At 41.9% G+C, this 20031-nt stretch overlaps 1 protein-coding gene across 2 annotated transcripts; it reads right to left on the bottom strand.

Moving 5' to 3' along the window:
- Positions 1 to 587: 587 nt before the first annotated feature.
- On the bottom strand, positions 588 to 17324 carry mkrn1 (makorin, ring finger protein, 1). 2 transcript variants are annotated; one of them, XM_020099995.2, is made up of 8 exons: positions 17153 to 17324; positions 16501 to 16632; positions 7348 to 7529; positions 6308 to 6531; positions 4908 to 5122; positions 4288 to 4398; positions 3643 to 3787; positions 588 to 2640 (listed from the first exon to the last, which is right to left on the bottom strand). In XM_020099995.2, the coding sequence occupies exons 1-8, from the start codon at positions 17227 to 17229 to the stop codon at positions 2428 to 2430; spliced, it is 1299 nt and encodes a 432-aa protein (XP_019955554.1). In that variant the 5' UTR covers positions 17230 to 17324; the 3' UTR covers positions 588 to 2427. The 2 variants fall into 2 exon arrangements, with proteins under 2 accessions (XP_019955554.1, XP_069375428.1); XM_069519327.1 differs by lacking the exon at positions 17153 to 17324 and having other exon boundaries at positions 7348 to 7561; positions 16501 to 16621.
- Between the last annotated feature and the right edge of the window lie 2707 nt (positions 17325 to 20031).

Genomic DNA, 20031 nt, shown 5'->3' on the forward strand with positions numbered 1-20031 from the left:
CATTTTTTTAAAAACCCTGATGATTAACTATATACAGGAAACTGCAACAACTCTTTGGTTGGAAACCCCCTAGAGTTACGGTGGCTGAGAGAGCTCAAAGCACTGATGATTAAAAAACACATGCAAATAGAAAGAAAAAGGTGGATATTAAGAAAACAACTTCATCACTTTGACGACACATGCGCTGCAAAAGGTCACAACACATGCAAATACAGAAACGCAACAGAAATGTTTCCAGAGGACCCACACGGGTGATGAACCTGGCTGTAGTTCAAATCTTTGCAAGTTCCATCACCACTGATGAGTAACAGATAACAGCCACATCCTCCGCCAGTGTTCCGATTATGATTGACAGGAGAGACGGAAAAGAGGTGTAAAAGTACATGGATCAGTACTCTACTATACTGATAATTATAACTCATAATACTGTCTCTAAATAATGAAATGATCGTACATTATGGGAATTTTGACAGTATTGGTCGTAGCGCTTACAGAGGGCGATGTTATCGGGCAAATACAACAACAACAACCTGAGCTGAGTTCGGTGTTGTACTCACCGATTAAAACAGATGAGACGGCACACTGTAGAGGTTGATAATAAACTTTAATTTCAAGTTAGGATGGATGGCTGTGGAACATAGAAAACACACATCAGTATAAACATATGCATTCCAATGGAGTTCAACGAGCGGAGACTCGCCATCAGGAGTCAGTGGATGAGCGGCTTAACAGCGACGCTTACAATGCAAGAAGCAGAAACAGAACAGAGTCCACGCTTTATGTCTCTCAGCTCCTTGACCCTGTGCACTGTAAGTCTGCTCATGAGTTTTTTTTTTTAGTCACAAGTGTTGACCTTTTAGAATTGTCTTGTGGTATCACAGACGTCCTGCGGACACTGCGACTCAGAATAGTGAAAGGGAGAACATGTCCCTCCATCTTTATTTTGTCCATTTGACTGAAAGCAGTTTGCTGATGAATGTCTGACCCAAAGCTACAGGTAGGAATCACAGAACGATAAAACGGATCTGGAAAACCTTACGTTAACATAACATTTGACCTTAGCTGCACAGAAAAATCACTTTGTATGTTTCCCAGACCAACTGAATGGCTTTACAGAGGGTGTGCCGACAAGAGGAAGGTGGGGATCACGTGGCTCTTAGCCACTTTGTCACACAATCAAAGATCCCTGTACCCGAGACACTTTAGCCATTGAGCAGCTCATAAAACGTGTTCCTCTTAAAGATACAGTGTATTTTGTTCAGTAGTATTGCTGCAATACAGCTTTCTATCACCAGAGGCAGCACTGAGCAGCGCTCTACGGGCAGGAAACATTTCCGTTGTTTCCAATTTTGAGTTTATGAGATAAAAACAAAGTTGAGTTAACAAACAAATTACTGCAAAAGAGAGGATTCGTGTAACCCCATCATTGTTTTATGCAGTTTTAAACTTTTTCTCGTTATTTCTACAACTAGTTTCGATTTTACACGTTCATAAACTTTAAACTTCATTTCATAAGCTCAAAATATTTTCGGGTCATATTTGTTTCCATATATTCCAGCCAGTGAGTGTCCTCCTGACTTTTACAACATGTTTGAATTTTTCTTTGAGTAACTAATTCAATGAGCTACTCAGCGACTGAAGTGTCCCAGTTACAAAGATGGCCGCCTGACGATGAGGGCTATAGACTTCACTCTGCCGCACGGTGCAAAGACACAACCCTACATGAGTTTCACACACAGTTTGTGTATATGATCTAAATGTCTCATAAAAGGGTTTTTTTTTAAATGCTGGAAAAAGAAAGTAAAGACCTCTATAGGGGGGGACACGGAAAATACTTTCCAGTACAACATGAAAGTGATTATGGTCAATTTATTAAACATCAGCACAATATATTGGCTATCAGCAACTTTAATAAAGAAAAAAAAAAAACATTTCGGCCTTCAGAAACCGTTTGTAAAATCTTACAACATGCCCATCACTGTTACAGTACATGGAGCCGAGTAAGTTCGAGTGCATCCTCAGAGTCTCAGTATTATGTACAAACACCTGGGTAGATGATAAACAAGTCAAACCCACACCCACAAATGAACTTAACAACTTTTATTAGCAATACTTGAAGAAAGTTATAATTTTCGTTAAATCTTATATCGAGTTCATTTTCTTATTTTTCCTTTTAACATGAACCGCACAAGATAGACTCACAAGGATAGATGTCTAGAAAATGTTTAGCACGAGCGCACTGACGTGTTGGATTTTTTTTTTTCCTTTTATCTTTTATCAAGTTCATTTATTAATGGCCTGCTGAAAGGCACTGCCACAATACAGAGGGTGGGGAAAAAAAGCTACTGTCCATCACTCGCACAAGACAGTCCATTCTAGTGTCTAGTATACATGGGGGCAGGGGGGGGGGATAGTGGGGGGGGGCTGCTATAGGTAAATTTCATAGAAATCGTCCAGCTCCTCGTGAAACAAGTCCCATTCGTCCTCTGAGTCTGTCACCTCGTCGTCGGTTCCTGCGGCGAGCAGCATGAGGAGCATCTCGCTCAGCTCGAACGTCACCATCTCCTCGTCCTCGTTGTCGAAGGAGTCGGTGCTTTCCCTCTCGTCAAAGATGTCCCACAGCGGTGTTCGCCTCGAGTTCTGAGGAGGACAGTGGAAAATATGACACCATGTCAGATATGACACAGATTCATTTTCCTGAACAAATCATTTTGACTTCCCATCCCAAAAATCATATCTCGGTATCTCAAAACTTTACCTAATCAAGAATCAATCAACCAATGAAGAAATCTTAAATTTGACCTTTAGTTACATTTTGTGTAAAAGATGTGTTTCATCCATAGGAACTTTTCCTCGGACAATGACCCCCTGCAGGAAACCCTGGTACCCCCCAAAAAGTTCCTCCTGGTGGGGCAGTACTTAACAATAGTACAGAAACCTTTTGGGTGAGGCTTGCAGTACTGAAAACTGTCAAGTACTCCACAATCTCCACAACAGCTCATACAATTTCCTTAGTTTCCTTAGTCTGACACTGCAGATGTTTTGACACAAAATTTATATTCACATACATCAGAAAGTTTTTCTGCTCTGACAAATTCATGTTTGTCATAGTTGCCACAGACATGTTGGATTAGGAAGAATAATTATCACAACATAAAGTGAGGATGCATTGAGGCGCTTAACACATTGCAAATTTAATAATTCTTTATGTTTTGTGATGCAATATCACACAACCTCTAACACCACACTTGTTATATATATTGATTTTTGAGGCTGCAGCTTTAAAGGACGTTATACTGGTCAATGGTACATACTTTATAAATGTGTTCCCAACACTGACTCATATACATATAAAGTAATTATATGACAATAAATACTACTTTACTATTTTAAGTAAAGTACTATTTATTGCAGGGTTATCCATTTTTCTTGGACGCCAGGAGTGTTCCTGTTTTTCTCGTTACCTCTTCTCTTCATCCAGCAGAGGGCACCACAGTTGAAGAGGTGATGCTATGGTGGTTACCGCTAGAGGTACACATAGTTAATGCCCCCATGATTAAACTATTTGAAACTATCTGGGTAAAGCTAATGTACTGTGTCAATTAAGAGCACTCTGTTGAAATGCCAGGGGGCTAGTGTTACCCGGTTTCTGCTGTTCGATCCCGTCTGTCTACGCTGGGGTTGAGCTTCCTCCAGCCGCCCATCAGGGAAGGCATGCTTGTAGAAGCAATTCGAGCCAAAAGGGCATGTTCCACGGCCCTCGTCAAAGTATCGACACGGTTTAGTCCTGCAGAATACAAACGCATCAGGTCAGATCAGGTCTCCAAATGAAGGCAGATCATACATTAGAATCTTTAGGAGGTGAATCAGTTCTCAGCGGAGCTTTTCTTTCATTGAATGAAAGCAAAATATCAGAGTGAAGGTCTGCACAGCTTTTTTTCTTCCCACCATTACTGCCCACTCCCACAGATTCTGCATCCCACTCCTGTATGACTCTGAGCACATCCACCCACAACAGCTTTCTACTCAGAATCTCTCTCCTCCATGCTGCAGGGAGAATGGAAATTGCTGAAAATCAAATTGCTGTTTTTTTTTTAGTAAAACAGCTTTAGAAGAGTAGATATTAGATAAGACAGAGAGAAAATTAAATGCCTCTTTTTATTAAAGGAAAAGAGAAATCATGCTTCAGAGAGGCAGTGACACTGCTACTGCTGTAGGTACATGTACTAAGAATATGGATGTGTATACTCTACAGTCCCAGAGTACATAAAAAAAAAGTCTGTGTACCCCATGCCGTCCTTGTATTTCTGGATGAGTTTCTGTTTGTCTTCCTTATCTTCCACCCAGTACTCGCTGGGGATGACAAAGTTGGATGTGATTCGACACTCTGGGCAAGACCTGCAGAGAAGAAAAAAAATCAAAGGAGCCCAAGAACATCATAGTGAGGACATCCTCAGCACAAAATGTCAAAAAGAACTTACACCGCTGCTTTACACTGGAGCCCGGATCACAGAGAAATAACCACTGAAAGTGTGGCCTCAAATCCCCATTACTAAGATTTTAAGCTTCTGATATGATGTTCACAAATTATTTCGATTCCTGCAGCTGCTCATTAATATTTTCTAAGTTTGAGAGAAGCCGTGCATGATGTCTAAAACATTCAAGGTGCGAGAGGGGGTAAAAAAAACTGCTAAAAAAGTACTTCCCTTAATATCTATTAGACAATCTCCTTGGGAAATCTACCAGATATAGATTTTAAATTATTTACTATTTAGTCTGAGAGCTATGGAGCCGACAGTTTACTGCAGAAACAAAGACACTTCAGTCTTTCAACTAACAAAAACGAATTATTCCGGAGAAAAAACACTCACTATCCGAACCCTCACTGTCAATAACAAATGACTCACTTGATGATTTTGCTCTCAAACTGCTTGGCGCTCCTCCACTTGCGAATGCACTTTAGACAGTAGCAGTGGCTGCAGTTGGAGAGGATGCCAAAGCGGCGCTCGCTTGGGTTGGCCTTCTCAAACACCACCTCCATACACACACCGCACATCATGTCCTTGCTGCGCTGGATGGCGAACGAAATCTCCATGTCTTTCTCATGGGCCTCAATGCACGCCTAGGGGAGGGAACAGCTCAATCATCGAAACCACAACCTGATCAGAGTTTCATTCAACCTCAGATGTTTTATTAAACTTCTGACTAGATTGTGTGATGTGCTCGGACTGTGCTCAGCGGCAGTAGTACTTGATTAACATGAAAACAAAAACAGCCCTCTACATTCATTTGAACTTAGACCATTGTATTGACACAGCTGCGGTTCTTGTCAGGCAGAAAGTCGAACCAGGCTCAAGTTCCCGTGCGGCTCAACATCATCCAGCAACACTGCATTTACCAGGTTAATACATGTTAAGCACATGTTCCCTGCAGATGACTTTGTCATGATAGCAGCATTGAGCTAATGTTCACCATGCGATTGTTGTGGATGGAATAAAATAACAATGATTGGGACATATTTGAAAGATGTGTAACTCAAGCTGGACTTTGTGGATCATATTTAAGACTTTAAAAAGACATATTTAAGTGTTACTGTCTAAGGCCTTTTCCTCTGTTAAAAAAAATATCTCCGTCCACATGAGCTTGGATTTGCAAAATATCCAGACGAGAACACAAAAGTGACTACAAGGGCTCAAACAAGCAAGCCGGGCCAGTAGGTGGCAATAAAAATTACACCAATGATCTGTCAATACCAGAGAAGAATGCAGTAGACAATGTAGGTGATGCCTCTGAATGTAGGTGATGTGGTACGGTGATGCTAAATTAAGCTGCAAGCTTGTTATTAGACACAGCAGTGCACGCCCAACGTAGAAAAACTGGTATGTAGCCACCATTGTTGTTGTTTCTGGCACACAAAGCAACAGAGGGCATGCACAAAGTGTAGATATAGAAAAAGATATATTTTTTTTAACTCTTCACTCAAAATAATTCAGGTCTCAGCCTGAGATGATTTGTAAGAGAAGAACCTCTTCTCTGTATCTGTAGTTTAAACAACTCCAAAAGAGTCAGAAGTCAATTCAATCACTTGCTCTTCAAAACTGCAGCCTCCTCACAGAACAGTCACCACGAGGATGAATAGATGAGGAAATGTGTCAGTTCTATTATTTCTGCTTCATGCTATACCCCCCACCCCCCTCCCTCACCCTCTAATAAATCCAAGGACTGCAGGACGCGTATGGCAGTAGGACAATGAATTCCCCCGACCAGCATTGTTAATGTGAATGCACATTGAGGTCGTGTGGGTTACCTTAGTGTGCTCTGAGCGCTGGTTGCTGTCAGTGGGGTGGAGCACCTGAAGGCCACACATATCACACACGTCTCCGTGGAGATAGGCACAGTTGATTCCGTAGCGGCACTCTCCGACAGCGGCGTACGGGCAGAGCTGCTTCCTCAGCTGTTTGTTGTTCTGTGCCGTGTCGCTGTCAAACTCCTCGATGAGAGGGCCGGTGCTCTCCACCTTCACTGGCTCAGCTGGACAAGAGGGACGCGTCATTATTAGAGACAAAGACAAATTTATTTTGGTAAGTTAGTCAGAAAACATACGACTTGTCGTGTTTGCAATTGATGAAAATCTGAAAACACAACTTGAACTAAACTTTTATTTAGTGCACTTAAGCTGCATTTCCACTTCAGAAACTTTCCCAAGGAACTGAGAACCTTTGCAGGAACTGCTTTTTAACCACAGGGACCAGGGTTTAAATTTAGAAAATGAACTGGTACCAGCTCAGGAGGGTATGTAGCTATATGAAAAGGCAGCTGCAACCGATCTTTAAACTTTAACGTGGCAGTGAAGTCTGGTCTGCAAGCTATGTGGCATCCTTTAAGTGTCATTAAGGCTTCTTGTTCAGCTGACTTGAGTACAGCCCACAGGAAAAAGATAAATTATCGACTTTTAGTTCTACCTGTAGACAAAAAATTGATAAATATTGTTGTCATTTAGACTTAACTTGCTGATTTTTCCATGTCCCTGCCACCATAGATCTATATATATACAGATATATCTATATATATCTATATATATAGATATATATAGATATATATATTTATAAGTATAGATGGGATTTGAATATGTGATGTGAACAGCTGCCTGTTGCTGATAAAAATAAACTGGATAGAAGTTAAATAAACGCAGGTGGCTGTGAACTGATGTCACAAATGTTTGGATGATTTCATAAAGTAAAACATAGGGATCAAATCACAAAGCATTAAATAGGACATCATGAAAAAAGTTGTCCCTACATAGGAGATGGTGTTTGAATGACAGCATCAATAATGGTAGTCACTTACCCCGTCCACAGTACGGCTGTCCTGGAACAAACTCAGCAGCGTTGACCCAGTCTTGTGCCCCTGTGCCAGGTGTTGGCCCACTGGGTTCTGGGTCTGACGGGCCGGCCAGCGGGGCGGAGGGCAGCGGCAGCATCTGTGGTGTGGGCGGCTCCTCGTTTTTTGCCGGTTTACAGTGTTCAAACCTGAGAAGTCACATGGGACCAGGTTTGTTTAACTGCAAATAATTGACAATGCCCAAAACAAAAAATAAAGGGGAGTTACAATCACAGGAACGATACGGGACGGAAGGAGAGGAGCTTGATTACAAAACAGTTGAACCTAAGTTGATAGCTGACGATACAAAATCGTCATTTTGAGACAATATGTGCAACCCAGGATTACTGAATCTACACCTACAAACGTAGCAGTATGGATGATAAACAAGTGTGCAGCCAAGTCTATTGGTTATTGTGCTCAGATTGTGTTTTCTTGGAAAGCATGAGTCCCTCAGTCCATTTGACCATCCCGTGTCCCCGTCTGTCAACTGAAATTTGATCTCCTCCACATTGCCTGCCATTAGTTTTAGCTCATAAACTTCAATTTGTACAGTGCGAGGAAGTAGAGGCGCGTTGCCCATCTTTATTTACAGCCTCCTTTCACCTTTGAAAACGGCAGTTAGCACGACCTGAACATAAAACAGCAGGTCTGGAGGCCTTTCCAAACTACCTCACATCTCTTCTCTCATTTAAAACTACGTCACCTCAGATACAGTATCCCCTACGCTCACACTGACGATGAGCTGCAATGTGTACGGCTGCAGTTTTAAATTTTAAATTCCCCTTGGTCAATTTAAAACTGCGTTATCTGACATTTTTGATGATTCTTGTAATTGTTTTAATTAGTCCTCATTGTGTTAGTTTTATTTATTGATTTCTTTTGTTGTATTAAATTGCTGGTTGTGAATGTTCTGTGTCTCTCTTGAAAACGCGATTGGAAATCTCAATGAGACTGCCTGATTAAATAAAGATTAAATAAAATAAAACAGTGCTGTCCTTGAGATTCCAGGTAAGTAGTTTTCATTCATTTAAACTGTACTAATAATTTTAAAAAATGGTAGTGTATACATACATATATGTATATATATAAATATGTACAGTATATACATATATATATATATATATATATACTGTACATATTTATATAATCTGTGAGAACATCAAAGTTAGGCTAAGGACAGGTGATTTAAGTCCAAGTGAACATTTGGACCAAAGTTGAAGGAACTCTCTTAAGACATTCTTGAGATACCGTGTTCACAAGAATGAGACGGACAACCCGAAACATGCACATGAAAGAGTGTAAGCTTCAAAATAACAAGCAGTACAGTGTGCATTTTGTTTTGCAACCAGTAATTAAAACTCAGCCTTATCTGTGCCTTAAGACTTCAATGACACGACAGTCCACAGACACAGAGGACAAGGACAACTCCAAGATAGTGGACTCAGTTTGACCTTAAGTATGAACAGTTTGTTCAGAACAGAGCATTATTTTAGTGACACTGTTTTCAACTGTCCATTCCAGTACTTTACAGTTAAAAGAATATTTTAGTTTTCCTCGACCCCTTGTAAATAATAATAATAAGGCATGCAACTGGAATGTAAACTGGCATTTCCTGGGCTGGGCTGTTTTTAGGTGTAGGTTGATCTCGACAGTCTTTCGCTGTGCAGAGGATTACAGTTTCACAACCTGAGACAGACACAGTATCCTTCAGGGGCCACGGTCAAAATATTAGAGGCACAGAGTGATGTCATGTCCATTTGACAGAAAAGAACACGGACAAGACGACAGCACATAATGTTGAATTTGTCTGTACATGACAGTGATATAAATGAATGAGTGCTCATTTTTGCTGTGATAACAATCTATTGTGATTGGCCTGAGAGATAAAGAAAAAACTATAATATTCTAATGAGTAAACCTTAGTGCAGAGCTAGTAAAGTAGCTTTATCTGGGATAAACATCCCGAAGGTTCTCTTTGGGGACTCTAACATATACATGGGCTACATTACCAAAATAAATGCTATAGTTAAGTGAGAGTTATACACCTTCTGGACTCCGTGTCAAATGGTGGGATAAGGTTGTAGTCCACATAATCCGTGGGCAAACAGTTTTATAACTGAAACAGATAATCGGACATTTACACGTGGCCAACCACGCTGAGGTGAGCACGGAGGCAGCCATTGTACCTCCATCTTTAGCTCTGCGTTTTTAAATCATCATTTGTTACACAATTATCTGTGGTACTTTTAATATGAATAATGACACATGGCTTGCAATTATGAATGTATGTATATATATATATATATTTAAACAAACATAAAAATGTGACAATTTTGTTGCACTATTGAGTGCCAGGACTTACTGTTACCACTATAATTACTGTATTGTTCAAATGTGCAAAATGTACATAATATATTTATTAGAAATTAAATTAATATAGCACCATCTAGCCCTAACACCATGAAGGCTTTAGCTTGCTGCAAAAATCATTTCAGAACATCACCATAACGCTGAAGTGTCTTGAAGACTTTCAACTAAATTACCTCGTTAATTGATGTAATTAAGAACAGAAACTGTTCAAACAACCATCAGAGTTTTTACTGCGGTATAACATGAAACTCTAACTGTACTCCCACTACTCCTCAGTCACATTGCTCCATTATGCTCCACCCAGTCCCTCACCTACGTACTTGTTGTGTGTGTGATCTCAAGTACAGCAGGTAATGGGAGCTTCCCATCCTGTGAGCTAACCATAGCTACGTCTTCCAGCAGCGAACACTGTGTTAAAGCCTCGCCGCATGAGGAGTCGTACTACATATTTATTGACAGCTCACTTACTGCCTGCAGAAGGAATCCCTTGGAGGCACCTCTCCACAAATATGTTCAGGAGTATAATTCAACAAAAATAACTTTAGAATGTTACGTACTGTACAGTTACTTAATGTACAAGACGTCCGGGACATAAAGCTGGTATGTCACATGATGAACACACCCTAGTACAAGTTCCTCTCTGTTGAAGTGTGCTAATCTATGGCTCAGGTCATTTGAGGACATCAACGGTTCACTACAGCTGTAACCTAACTAGGGCTGTGCCATATCATACCGTCCAGGTACAAATTATTCTGTGATAATAAAAAGTGTAATATCGCAATATTAATGATATAGCGACGCAATGATGTATGGTGCATTTACGTTCCTTAGTGCGCACAACATTGTTACAACATGTCTGAGAGCAAGAGCAGCGTGTCAGCCTCCGATGACTTCAGACTTCCAACAAAGTACAATACATTGCAAAATATACAAGAGAACTGTTACTGCTGAAGGTGGAAACACATTCAACTTGTTTCAACATTTGAAGTGAAAAACAAGTCCAGGCTATGAAGGCACGTGAGCAGGGGCCACAAGCAGCTGGTGATGTGTGGCCCAACAGTAAACAAATGACTCAACCGAGCATCGCTGGAGCATCGCTAGTTGCTCTTGCTAGTGGCTCTCCGCGTGACAGGAAGAGCAAACGGTGGATGGAAAGTCCTGATGTCGTTACATAGCCTACTTTTATTGCCTCAACCACAGACCTGAGGTCGAGCCGGACCGCGGAACCATACATCATCCTGACCGTGCAGCATGCCTTGAGACAAGTTTCTTTCCCGGGGATGGTGAAAATATTGCGAGTGGTTTAAGGGCGTTCCTTAAATCGTGGAAGAGGACCAACAGGTGTGTGACAACAGACAGCGGGGCCGATGTGGTCAAAGCCATCGCTCTCAATAAATGGACCACACTGTCATGCTTTGCCCATCATCTGCACTTTGCTATTGGTACGTTTCATTAACCATTAAACCAAAACCAAAAATGATAATCCTCTATTATAACCCCCACTTCAAAGCCTAATAGCAGACACTCCCCAAACAATTATTTCCATGAGTCATATTGGCATGGGCAATAGTTCCTGCCTTTAGCTGTAAAACATGTTACCTTTCCTTTTTGTAAAATATGTACTAGTGTTATTAATGTGCTTTCATTTGTCTATTGCACAGATTAGACTATCATAAATAATAGATTGTTGATTCAACCCGTTTTAAACCTGATGATGGAAAGTGCAGCCACCACAGTAATATATCTAAAAAGATAATCTGGTGTGTGTCTGTGTGTGTGAGAGAGAGAGAGACAGGGAGAGAGACTAAGTATCGTTCTTTATCTTCAGAGAGGAGTGTGAAGGACCCAGGATTGACAGAGCAGTGAGAGTTGGAAAAAAGATTGTGCCTGCCTTTGCTCACTGCTGGAAGCAGCAGCGGGCACTCTGGGATGCTCAAGTGGAAATAGGCCAACTCAGCACAAACTGGTCACAGAAAGACAAAAGATTATCCAGTGGCTGTTAAAACATTTGGTTTGTTCGCACGAATAAATGCTGCTGCCTGCAAGCTGCAGTCGCCAGTCAAACGTTGTCCAGTATTTTCTTACCTATATCGTCATGAATATCGTTGTCGCAACTTTCCACAATAAATATGAGGCTAGATCAAGGAAACAATGCTCATATTCAAACATGCAAACACAGAAATATACACACATGGCACACACACACATGGCAAACACACACATGTGCACACACAACAGTATAAACTAGAACTGCACTAGAAGCATATATCTCCACTCTAATGTTAAAAACAAACCTTATAGCTAAGGTCACATTACGTTCATCAGCTACATGTTGGTGGTACTTAGATAATTCTAGTCCTGTTTGTTAACATACAGCAGCTGGAAAAAGCTTTTATCCCTTAAAAAAAAACACATTTTAATTACCTTGACCCAGATTCATATTTGCATGAAATTGCATCCCCCAAATCCTCTGAATTTTTCCATTGAGATTAACACATATTTGCCATATCTCACGTTAAACAAAAGTGAAAGAACAACCCAGAGAAACAAAGCAATGCAGCTGAAACCATATCATCCTTACTGAAGGTAATTACAAACCTGACATTTCTGCAGGCAAAACAAGCCAGCAAGGATAATGTTAGAAACCTTGGCCAACTAACATTATTGATTTGTTGTTGACATGACGGATGTTAGTTGATAGTGGAATTAGTTGGTAACTAACCCCATCAGTCATCTGCTATTTATACTTCAACAGGAGGATGGAGTCTGGGGAACAGAGTACAGAAAGGGTCTGGATGATACAGGATATTTACTGAACAGCAAGTCGTCTCTATCTGATCTTACTAAAACATTCCATTGTGTAATATCACCTCTGTAATCTACACGTTTGTAGAAGCGGAGCTGTAACTCAACATTCGAGATTCAGCGTCGTTAATGTTAACTCCAGGTGAATGTGCTGGGCTTACAGTTTAACATTGTGTCAGCTGTGGTACTTGTGTACAAGTGAATGAATGTCAGTTACAGATGCTGACTATTGCCTAGGGCTAATTGTATTTTAGGAGTAAATACAATAATGTCTAAATTTGTATCTATGTATTTTCACAATTTCTAAATTATTTTCTTTAAAAAATAAAATGTTTTCATAATGATGCACTGCCTGAGGGGTTTTCTGAGGTAATTTGAGGTAATTTAAAATCAGAGGGGCTTAGCAGGCACATGGTTCAGAAATCTTGTACTTAGTCGATTCATTATTATGGGTTTTGGATGCAACATGCAGCAAAGCACTCAGAGTGCCACACATAGTGCCAGATAACTCAAGTAGTAAGAAAGAACATTCTCAATGCTTGACCAGAGTAAAGTGTTCTCAGTACCTGACAGGTCTGTTTACATACCCGCGTATTTTCACAATTGGTAAAATAGAATTTTATCAGTTTCATCTATCATTACTGCTGAAAGTCCCGGTGTGTAACAAGTAGAGTTACACACACGTACTTGTAAATGCATCCTCAAAATAACTGCACCTCTCATTTCAAAACAGGTTTGTCCGTTTACCTGTGCACACACATTCTCTGCCTCAAGACAGCAGCAGTGTCAACAATGCATTGGAGGACACCTCGTTTTAAGACCAACATGTCCATGAACGCTCATATGCGTGCAAGTGCATTTGTATATTTAAACAATGTGGGTGCTGAACGGGAAAAGCATGTTGTCTGAAACGAAAAACACATTTGCATATTGCTTTGCGCTGCTTTGCATGGGTGCAAGACAAGGCCTGTGAGCATATCCTTTAACCAAAGAGGAAACAATGGAGCTAAGTCTTCTAATAACTGAAGTAAGTCTTATAATAATTGTTGATGTTGAGAATTGTGTTTTAAATTTTGATTGACTTCTTTGAATCAATAAATGCTTCTTGGAATGGAGACATTTCCACACCTCTAGCTGCTGACTACCTGGACTAATTCTCTGGTTCTCATCTTCATCTAAACTTTACATAGTTTACTATTTAAGAGTTTATCACAATGCACTTTTCATTTACATTCAAATAAATATCTACTACTTTTGAGAAGTTTGCAGCCAGTGTTCAATCTTGTATGTAATGCATTTTCTTCATGTTAAACATACTGTTACTCTATCAGAGTTGTTAAAGAAAGCTTTGTTAACATATATTAAAAGCATAGTTGTGTATTTTATGAAGCCCTCAGGAATACCGCATTTCAGTTACCCTATAGAATACTTAAATGTGAAATGATTAAAGCACCCACCATTAAACTAACGCTAGTTTCAATACTGTCTTGCAGGCTGTCTTTTGTAGGTTACAATGAATAAAGTCCAATAAAAACTTTCGCACTCTCCCATCTCCTTCACAGTGTCATTTTTTTCTCTCTCCATTTTTTATCAGCAATTTGATCATGCACAGTTTGTCATGTGGTGTTTGTCAGACTTTTCACATTTTCTAATCGAGCAAATGAGAAGTGAGGAGTGTTAAAAAGCGACTCCTCCTGCTGATATAACCACAGCAGAACCATTATACCATATACTATCTGAACATTATGGTATGATTAATGGAGCACCACTGATGAGAACACACCCTCAGCTGTCAACATGGAGCTTTGTGTAAGAGCGGCCTCATTATAGAAAGCAAGTCAAGTCCATGGCTATAACACGGCATGACTAACAGCCCATGACAGCCTGTGCACACAGTCATACAAAAGGAAGACCTGGCCTATCTCTCCTCTAGCTTCCATGATGGCGAGCGCCATCGCAACACACTGTTAACCAGTCTGTTCCCAGGAAGGAGGGAGGGGAGGAGGGCGGCGGAGTTACGCATATATAAATGAGCAAGGAGGGTGCTGCAGTGGAGTGAACCTGGGGAACCCAGCAACAGCACAGAGGGAGGGAGGAGGAGGAGCGAGGGGGGGTGGTGTGCAGCTCAAAGAAACAAAACAGGAGGGAAACAGAGAATGTTATGCAATTGCCATGCAGGCTGCAGTGCACTCTGTCTGGCCCTGGGGGCTGCAGGAGAGAGAGAGAGAGAAGGGAGAGCGAGAGCGACACAGAGACAGAGTGAGAGAGCGAGACAGAGCCAGTCACAATAGATCGAGCTCAGGGAATTCAACCATAATAGACCCCCACACTGAGAGCTTTTCTGAGGACTCATAATACAGGCAGCCCAGCCCCATGGGGGTCACAGACATAATGAGGACATCTTCCTTACTGCAGTTCCATCACAATGATGGAGGAATGTGACTTATCAACACAACAACAACAGCCGCAGCTTAGTGATATACACACTCAGCTGAAGGCTTTCTAAAGGCAACATACCAACTATTGAAGAAAACGGTCAAGTGTGTGGGTGACTAATGCGTCCCTGGTGATGTTGGGGTGGTCCTACAAGTGCCCTGGTAACTATAGGGATGCTCGTGAAGCCAGACACGGAGCAGACGCTGTCTGAACAAGCTGGCTGCTGCTGTCTGGGTACACTCAAGCTTGACAACAGGCCTAATCAGTTTCTCAAAGGACAATACCGCTGAATGTCTGAGCCCATACATATACACTGATGAATATATTAAAGATACCGCAGTGTTCCAGATTTGTCAGGAAGACACAGGTCAACAAAGGCTTAGTTCTAATGTGGACAAAAAGAAATCTCTGTGAGACAATCCATCACTGAAACACTGTGTCTGCTTTTACTCTCTGATAAGTCTGTAGCCAGACATGTAATGACAGCATATCTGACATTGAAAAAAAACATCATGTCCACTGACACAGATTACCTTATAAAGGCACGTTGTAGATCACACACTGCCCAAAGTGCTGTGAAATGAATACTTGGCTGCATGTTGCCAGGCAGGAACAACACAGATGAAACTCTCAAAACAAAACAGCTAATTCAAAAAAAACTATTCACAGGACACAAAAATGTATTTAAATGTGTTGTGTGCCAAAACCGGGTTGGAGAATCTATTTTTATGTCTTCCTGACAGAGAGATATGTTTAGAAAATATACTTCAGACCTCCTACATTTGATGGAATTGAAGATAATGAAGGTTTTGTTTATTATGTGTGAGTCTGATTTGTTTTCAATTTCAAACCAACCCAAAACCAACCTCATGTGCCACTCTGATCTTTCAGGCCACACAGATTTCATATGGATAAGGACATGAGTTGTGCCAATCCTGTCCGTGCGAGTCACTGGTTGTGTTCCATCAGCCTGGAAGCATCATGCCTGTATTGGAATTTTGGTCCTTTTCATTTCTACTAAGGTGAGAAAGCCACAAGCACGCTTCAGCTCTCACAATGAAACCTCCGCCAGCTCTACAAACACTCAAGTTCAGCTTGCATATGTCATAATGTGCACTGCTGTAACACCACGGGCAAGCGATTTCACTTCCTCAGACCTACAGCGACAACCTGCAGTCGGTGCAGACGCGGACCGACAACATGTTGACCTCAGGAAGGAGCAGTCTCGGGTGTCAGATGCACTTGAGGGGCAAAGTGAAACACTTCTTGGAAGCCCTGCCACAGAGCTGCTGCGCTGTCACTTGGCCGAGGGCGCAGACGCCAGTTTTAGAAAGGGAAGTTGTCGTGCAGCTCCACTGACAGCTGGGTGCACTTGAAACACGTCGGCTGAGCGCAAACAATCCAAACACACTTCACTTAATCTAGCAGCAAATATTGAACTTTTAACAATGTGTGTGTGTGTGTGTGTGTGTGTGTGTGTGTGTGTGTGTGTGTGTGTGTGTTTACCTGCAACGGTCCCCAAACACACAGTTTCCTTTCTGAAAGAACTTGCAAATCATGGCTGCAGGTTGGCTGCTGGTCAGATCGTGGGAATATCGGCAGTTTTCTCCCTCTTTGCAGAGTCCATGCATGAAATATCTGGAAAAAAAAAAATCAAAACAAGGATTGAAACCTCACGCGTGTTCTAACAACCAGAAGGAATGGCAGTGAGTCTGAATGTCGTCTTTCACGTTTCTCAGAGCCGGCGCACTAATCGTGGCACGGTGTCAACAAACAATTGGTCTCGTGAGGGCAGCTCGCCGAGTCTGGATGTGTGGAACACACAGCAGGTGCCAGTGCTAGAGTCCCAGTGTAGCTTCGCTGAGCTAATCGCCACTAGCGTGAATGATTCGCGCGGTTGTTCTCGTGTGACAGCTGCTACAGGTAGCCCAGCGTCACGGTGTGACACGACCGCTAACCGTGTTTACCCCTCACGACGAAGCTAGTGGCCGCGGAGCCTCCACTGCAGACAGCACCAGGAGTGGAGCTACAGCATCGAGCTAACAGCTGAGCCCTCGGGGCGCCGCTGACAGCCGCTCATCGCTGCGGTGACAAAACAACCGCGACGCGAACGTTTCTTTATCTGCGGCGACCCGGACCGACGCTGGTGTCGTCTCACCTGCAGGTTACGTGTTTGGTCCAGCCTCCTGTTACTCCTGACGCCGCCGCGGACGCTGCTGCTGCTGCCTCCGCCATAGCTGTTTATGTTGAGGAGCCACAGCCGGATGTTCCGGACAGTGCCCGCGCCGGTGTTGCGGCAGAAAAAGGGATCGTCCGCTAGAAGCCGATCGGCGTCAGTGCGCGCGCGGTGTGTTAAAGTCGTATCGTGCCGATCAAACCGCAATACCGTCCTAATACACACACTTAAATGAAATAATATTATATATAGTTTATATTAAACAACCAAGATCTGTATGTGTGATCACACTGTGGATTTCAAACGTCCATGCTTCTTCGGACAGGATTGATTATTAACTTTGAGCAAGAGCAGGTAGAAATAATATATATATATATATATATATATATATATATAATATAATATATAATTTCTTTATTTTATTTGTAACCCATCCGTGAATCTTACAGTCTAGATCATAGCAGAAAATGCAATCGGTGACAATGGATTTTTCCGTGATCACAACACTGTCATGTCTCCAATTAACTAACATGGCCTCAGATGTGATGCACGTCAGCTGTTTGTATAAATACATATAATAATAAACTCATGTGTGTTGTTTGAGGAAGGATTGACTCATATAGAAGCAGCTGCAGACCAGACGCGCAGACACGGGGCGATACAACTTTAACAGACTGCGTCCGCGCTCCCGCGGACGAGAGGCAGCTTCTCGGCGGAGGAGCACTTTTTCGCACAACACCTCTCGGCCTCCTTCGTGCACGAGTCAAGGCGAAGTTTGCCGAAAGCTTGTCTGGTCGTCGGGTCAGTGTCCACCGCGGTCCTCCTCCGCAGCGGGGCGCTGTTGCCGTTGTTGTTGTTTGGGCCTGATTAAATACCATTGAAACAACACAACAGGAGAGAGTGCAGTACTGAATGCAGTACATTTATATTATATATTTTATTCACAAATAATACAATTATTGTACAACACAAAAAGGGATACTCTTTATCTCACACCAGATTTGAAATGAACACAATGTAACTTCCTATTCCGAAGTTTTGTAGATTCTACAGCAGTATACAAAACTCACACTTCTATCATAACGATAAATCTATTTGCTGGCGTGAGTCTTTCCCCCTGATTTACATTCACCAGGCAGAGACTGGGTACACTGGATACAAACAGTACTGTCAAGATTCCAAATGAAACTTTTGGGTGGGAATATACAAACAATTCAAAATATAAAAAAGCATTTGATTCATTTTTATACCCATATAACATATTGGAGTACTCCAGCTTGCTGGGCTAATGCCTGTGGAATAGACATGTGGTTAGCTTTATAGTGTAGGAAACCACAACATTAGCAGTCACCTGGGCCTGCACAGACACAAACATTATTTTGTATGAGTCATGATTGACATAACAGGCACTCCTCCTGTCTCTGATTGGATGTTTAGAAACAGGAGCATTGCTTTCTTCCAAATCACAGGAAAAGCAGTGGGTGGAGGCAGAGGAGCAAGATTTTATTCTGATATTATCTGCCTCATGTACACTACTACTACTGACAGATAACAGATCATTAAACTGTATGTTGTGTCTGTAAATGTTCCCTTCTGCGCCTCTAATGTAGTGTCTACATTGTCTTTATTAATAAAGGGATCTGTGCTTCTTCCACCACTGACTATGGGACTGACTTGTTTTGGCTAAAAGCTTTTAATGTTAAAATATTCCAAGAGAATGGATCCAGTGCAGAATGGTAAAATCACATGCACAGTCGGCACATGCATTGTGTATCTCATCCAAATCAACTGTGCTTCCTCACACAGGCCTGTGTTTCAGTTGAAGAAGACTGCGACTGTGACAGCAGTGTGCCGGCCTGCAGGAAGCAAAACACAAACTGATGGACGAGAGAGTCTGCCGCACATTAACGGAACATCAAGAAGAGGGAGAAGACTCCAGAGGCCACAAAGACGCAGGCAAGGGTGAGAACATGAAGATGAAGGAAACAATCAGAGAGAAAGAAGGGGGGCTGTCCTGAGACGGACAGGAAGTTCACACTGAGGGGCATCTGAGCATGGCTTCACTGGATAACAACATGAGAAGGAGGGATGGAGAGTAGAGCGAGGCAGCTGTCTTCACTTGGAGACAGCCTCCGTGCAGATTTCTGGATGGAGGATTATGACAGGATGAAGGCTTCCTTCACAAAGACCAATCGAAACCAGTGTGAGACAGAGGACAATGTGATCAGCATCATAGAGAGTGAAATTAAAATGAACTCAAGCATAGCGTCACCAGGTGCAATGCTCTGGGAGAGAGGTTCAAGAGGAAGCAGAGCCGGGAGAGGAGACAGGAGGAGGCGGAAAAGCTGTGGGCCTGAAAAAGAGGACGTTGTGATGAGAGACGGAGGAGGGGATGCTTTTTGTAAACGTTTATAGCACTCATACTTCACAGGATATATTTTCTCTGGAACAATTTTGCATTAGAATCGCTTAATTCAGCTATTCAAAATGAAACAGGGCCTTTTTCTTTTCAGGAGCTCGTCTTTTGAAAGAAGAAAATAAAGACGACTATGCAAAGAATATTCTGGAGGAACCAGAGCCAAAGAAGCAGCAGTGAGGGGGAGGAGGCTGCAGGCTGTTCAGCTCAGGCTGGACGGGAAAGGAGGAGGAGACGGAGGTGAAGAGAGCAAGCAAGGCTTTGGAGGCAAATCAGACAAGTCCAAAAGTAATCAAGATCTTTCTAAAAGCATGTTGAAGAGTCAAAATGTGAATTAAAGCTGCATAGATATTTTCACTCAAGCTATAAGTACATTACAGCTATCTCTCCAGTCGAGTTAAAAAATGTTTGTAATAGAGTTTGAAAAGAAAAGAAGAACCAGCTG

Source organism: Paralichthys olivaceus, chromosome 23 (genome assembly GCF_024713975.1).
Source record: "Paralichthys olivaceus isolate ysfri-2021 chromosome 23, ASM2471397v2, whole genome shotgun sequence".
NCBI classification, from domain to species: Eukaryota; Metazoa; Chordata; class Actinopteri; order Pleuronectiformes; family Paralichthyidae; genus Paralichthys; species Paralichthys olivaceus.

Excerpts from the sequence above, each read along its gene's own strand:
- mkrn1 (XM_020099995.2), bottom strand. The coding sequence starts at position 17,229 with ATGGCGGAGGCAGCAGCAGCAGCGTCCGCGGCGGCGTCAGGAGTAACA. Across the intron at positions 7,530-16,500 it reads GTGTTTGGGGACCGTTGCAG|GTTTGAACACTGTAAACCGG; the intron begins GTAAACACACAC and ends GTGACTTCTCAG. Across the intron at positions 4,399-4,907 it reads TTTGAGAGCAAAATCATCAA|GTCTTGCCCAGAGTGTCGAA; the intron begins GTGAGTCATTTG and ends TCTTCTCTGCAG.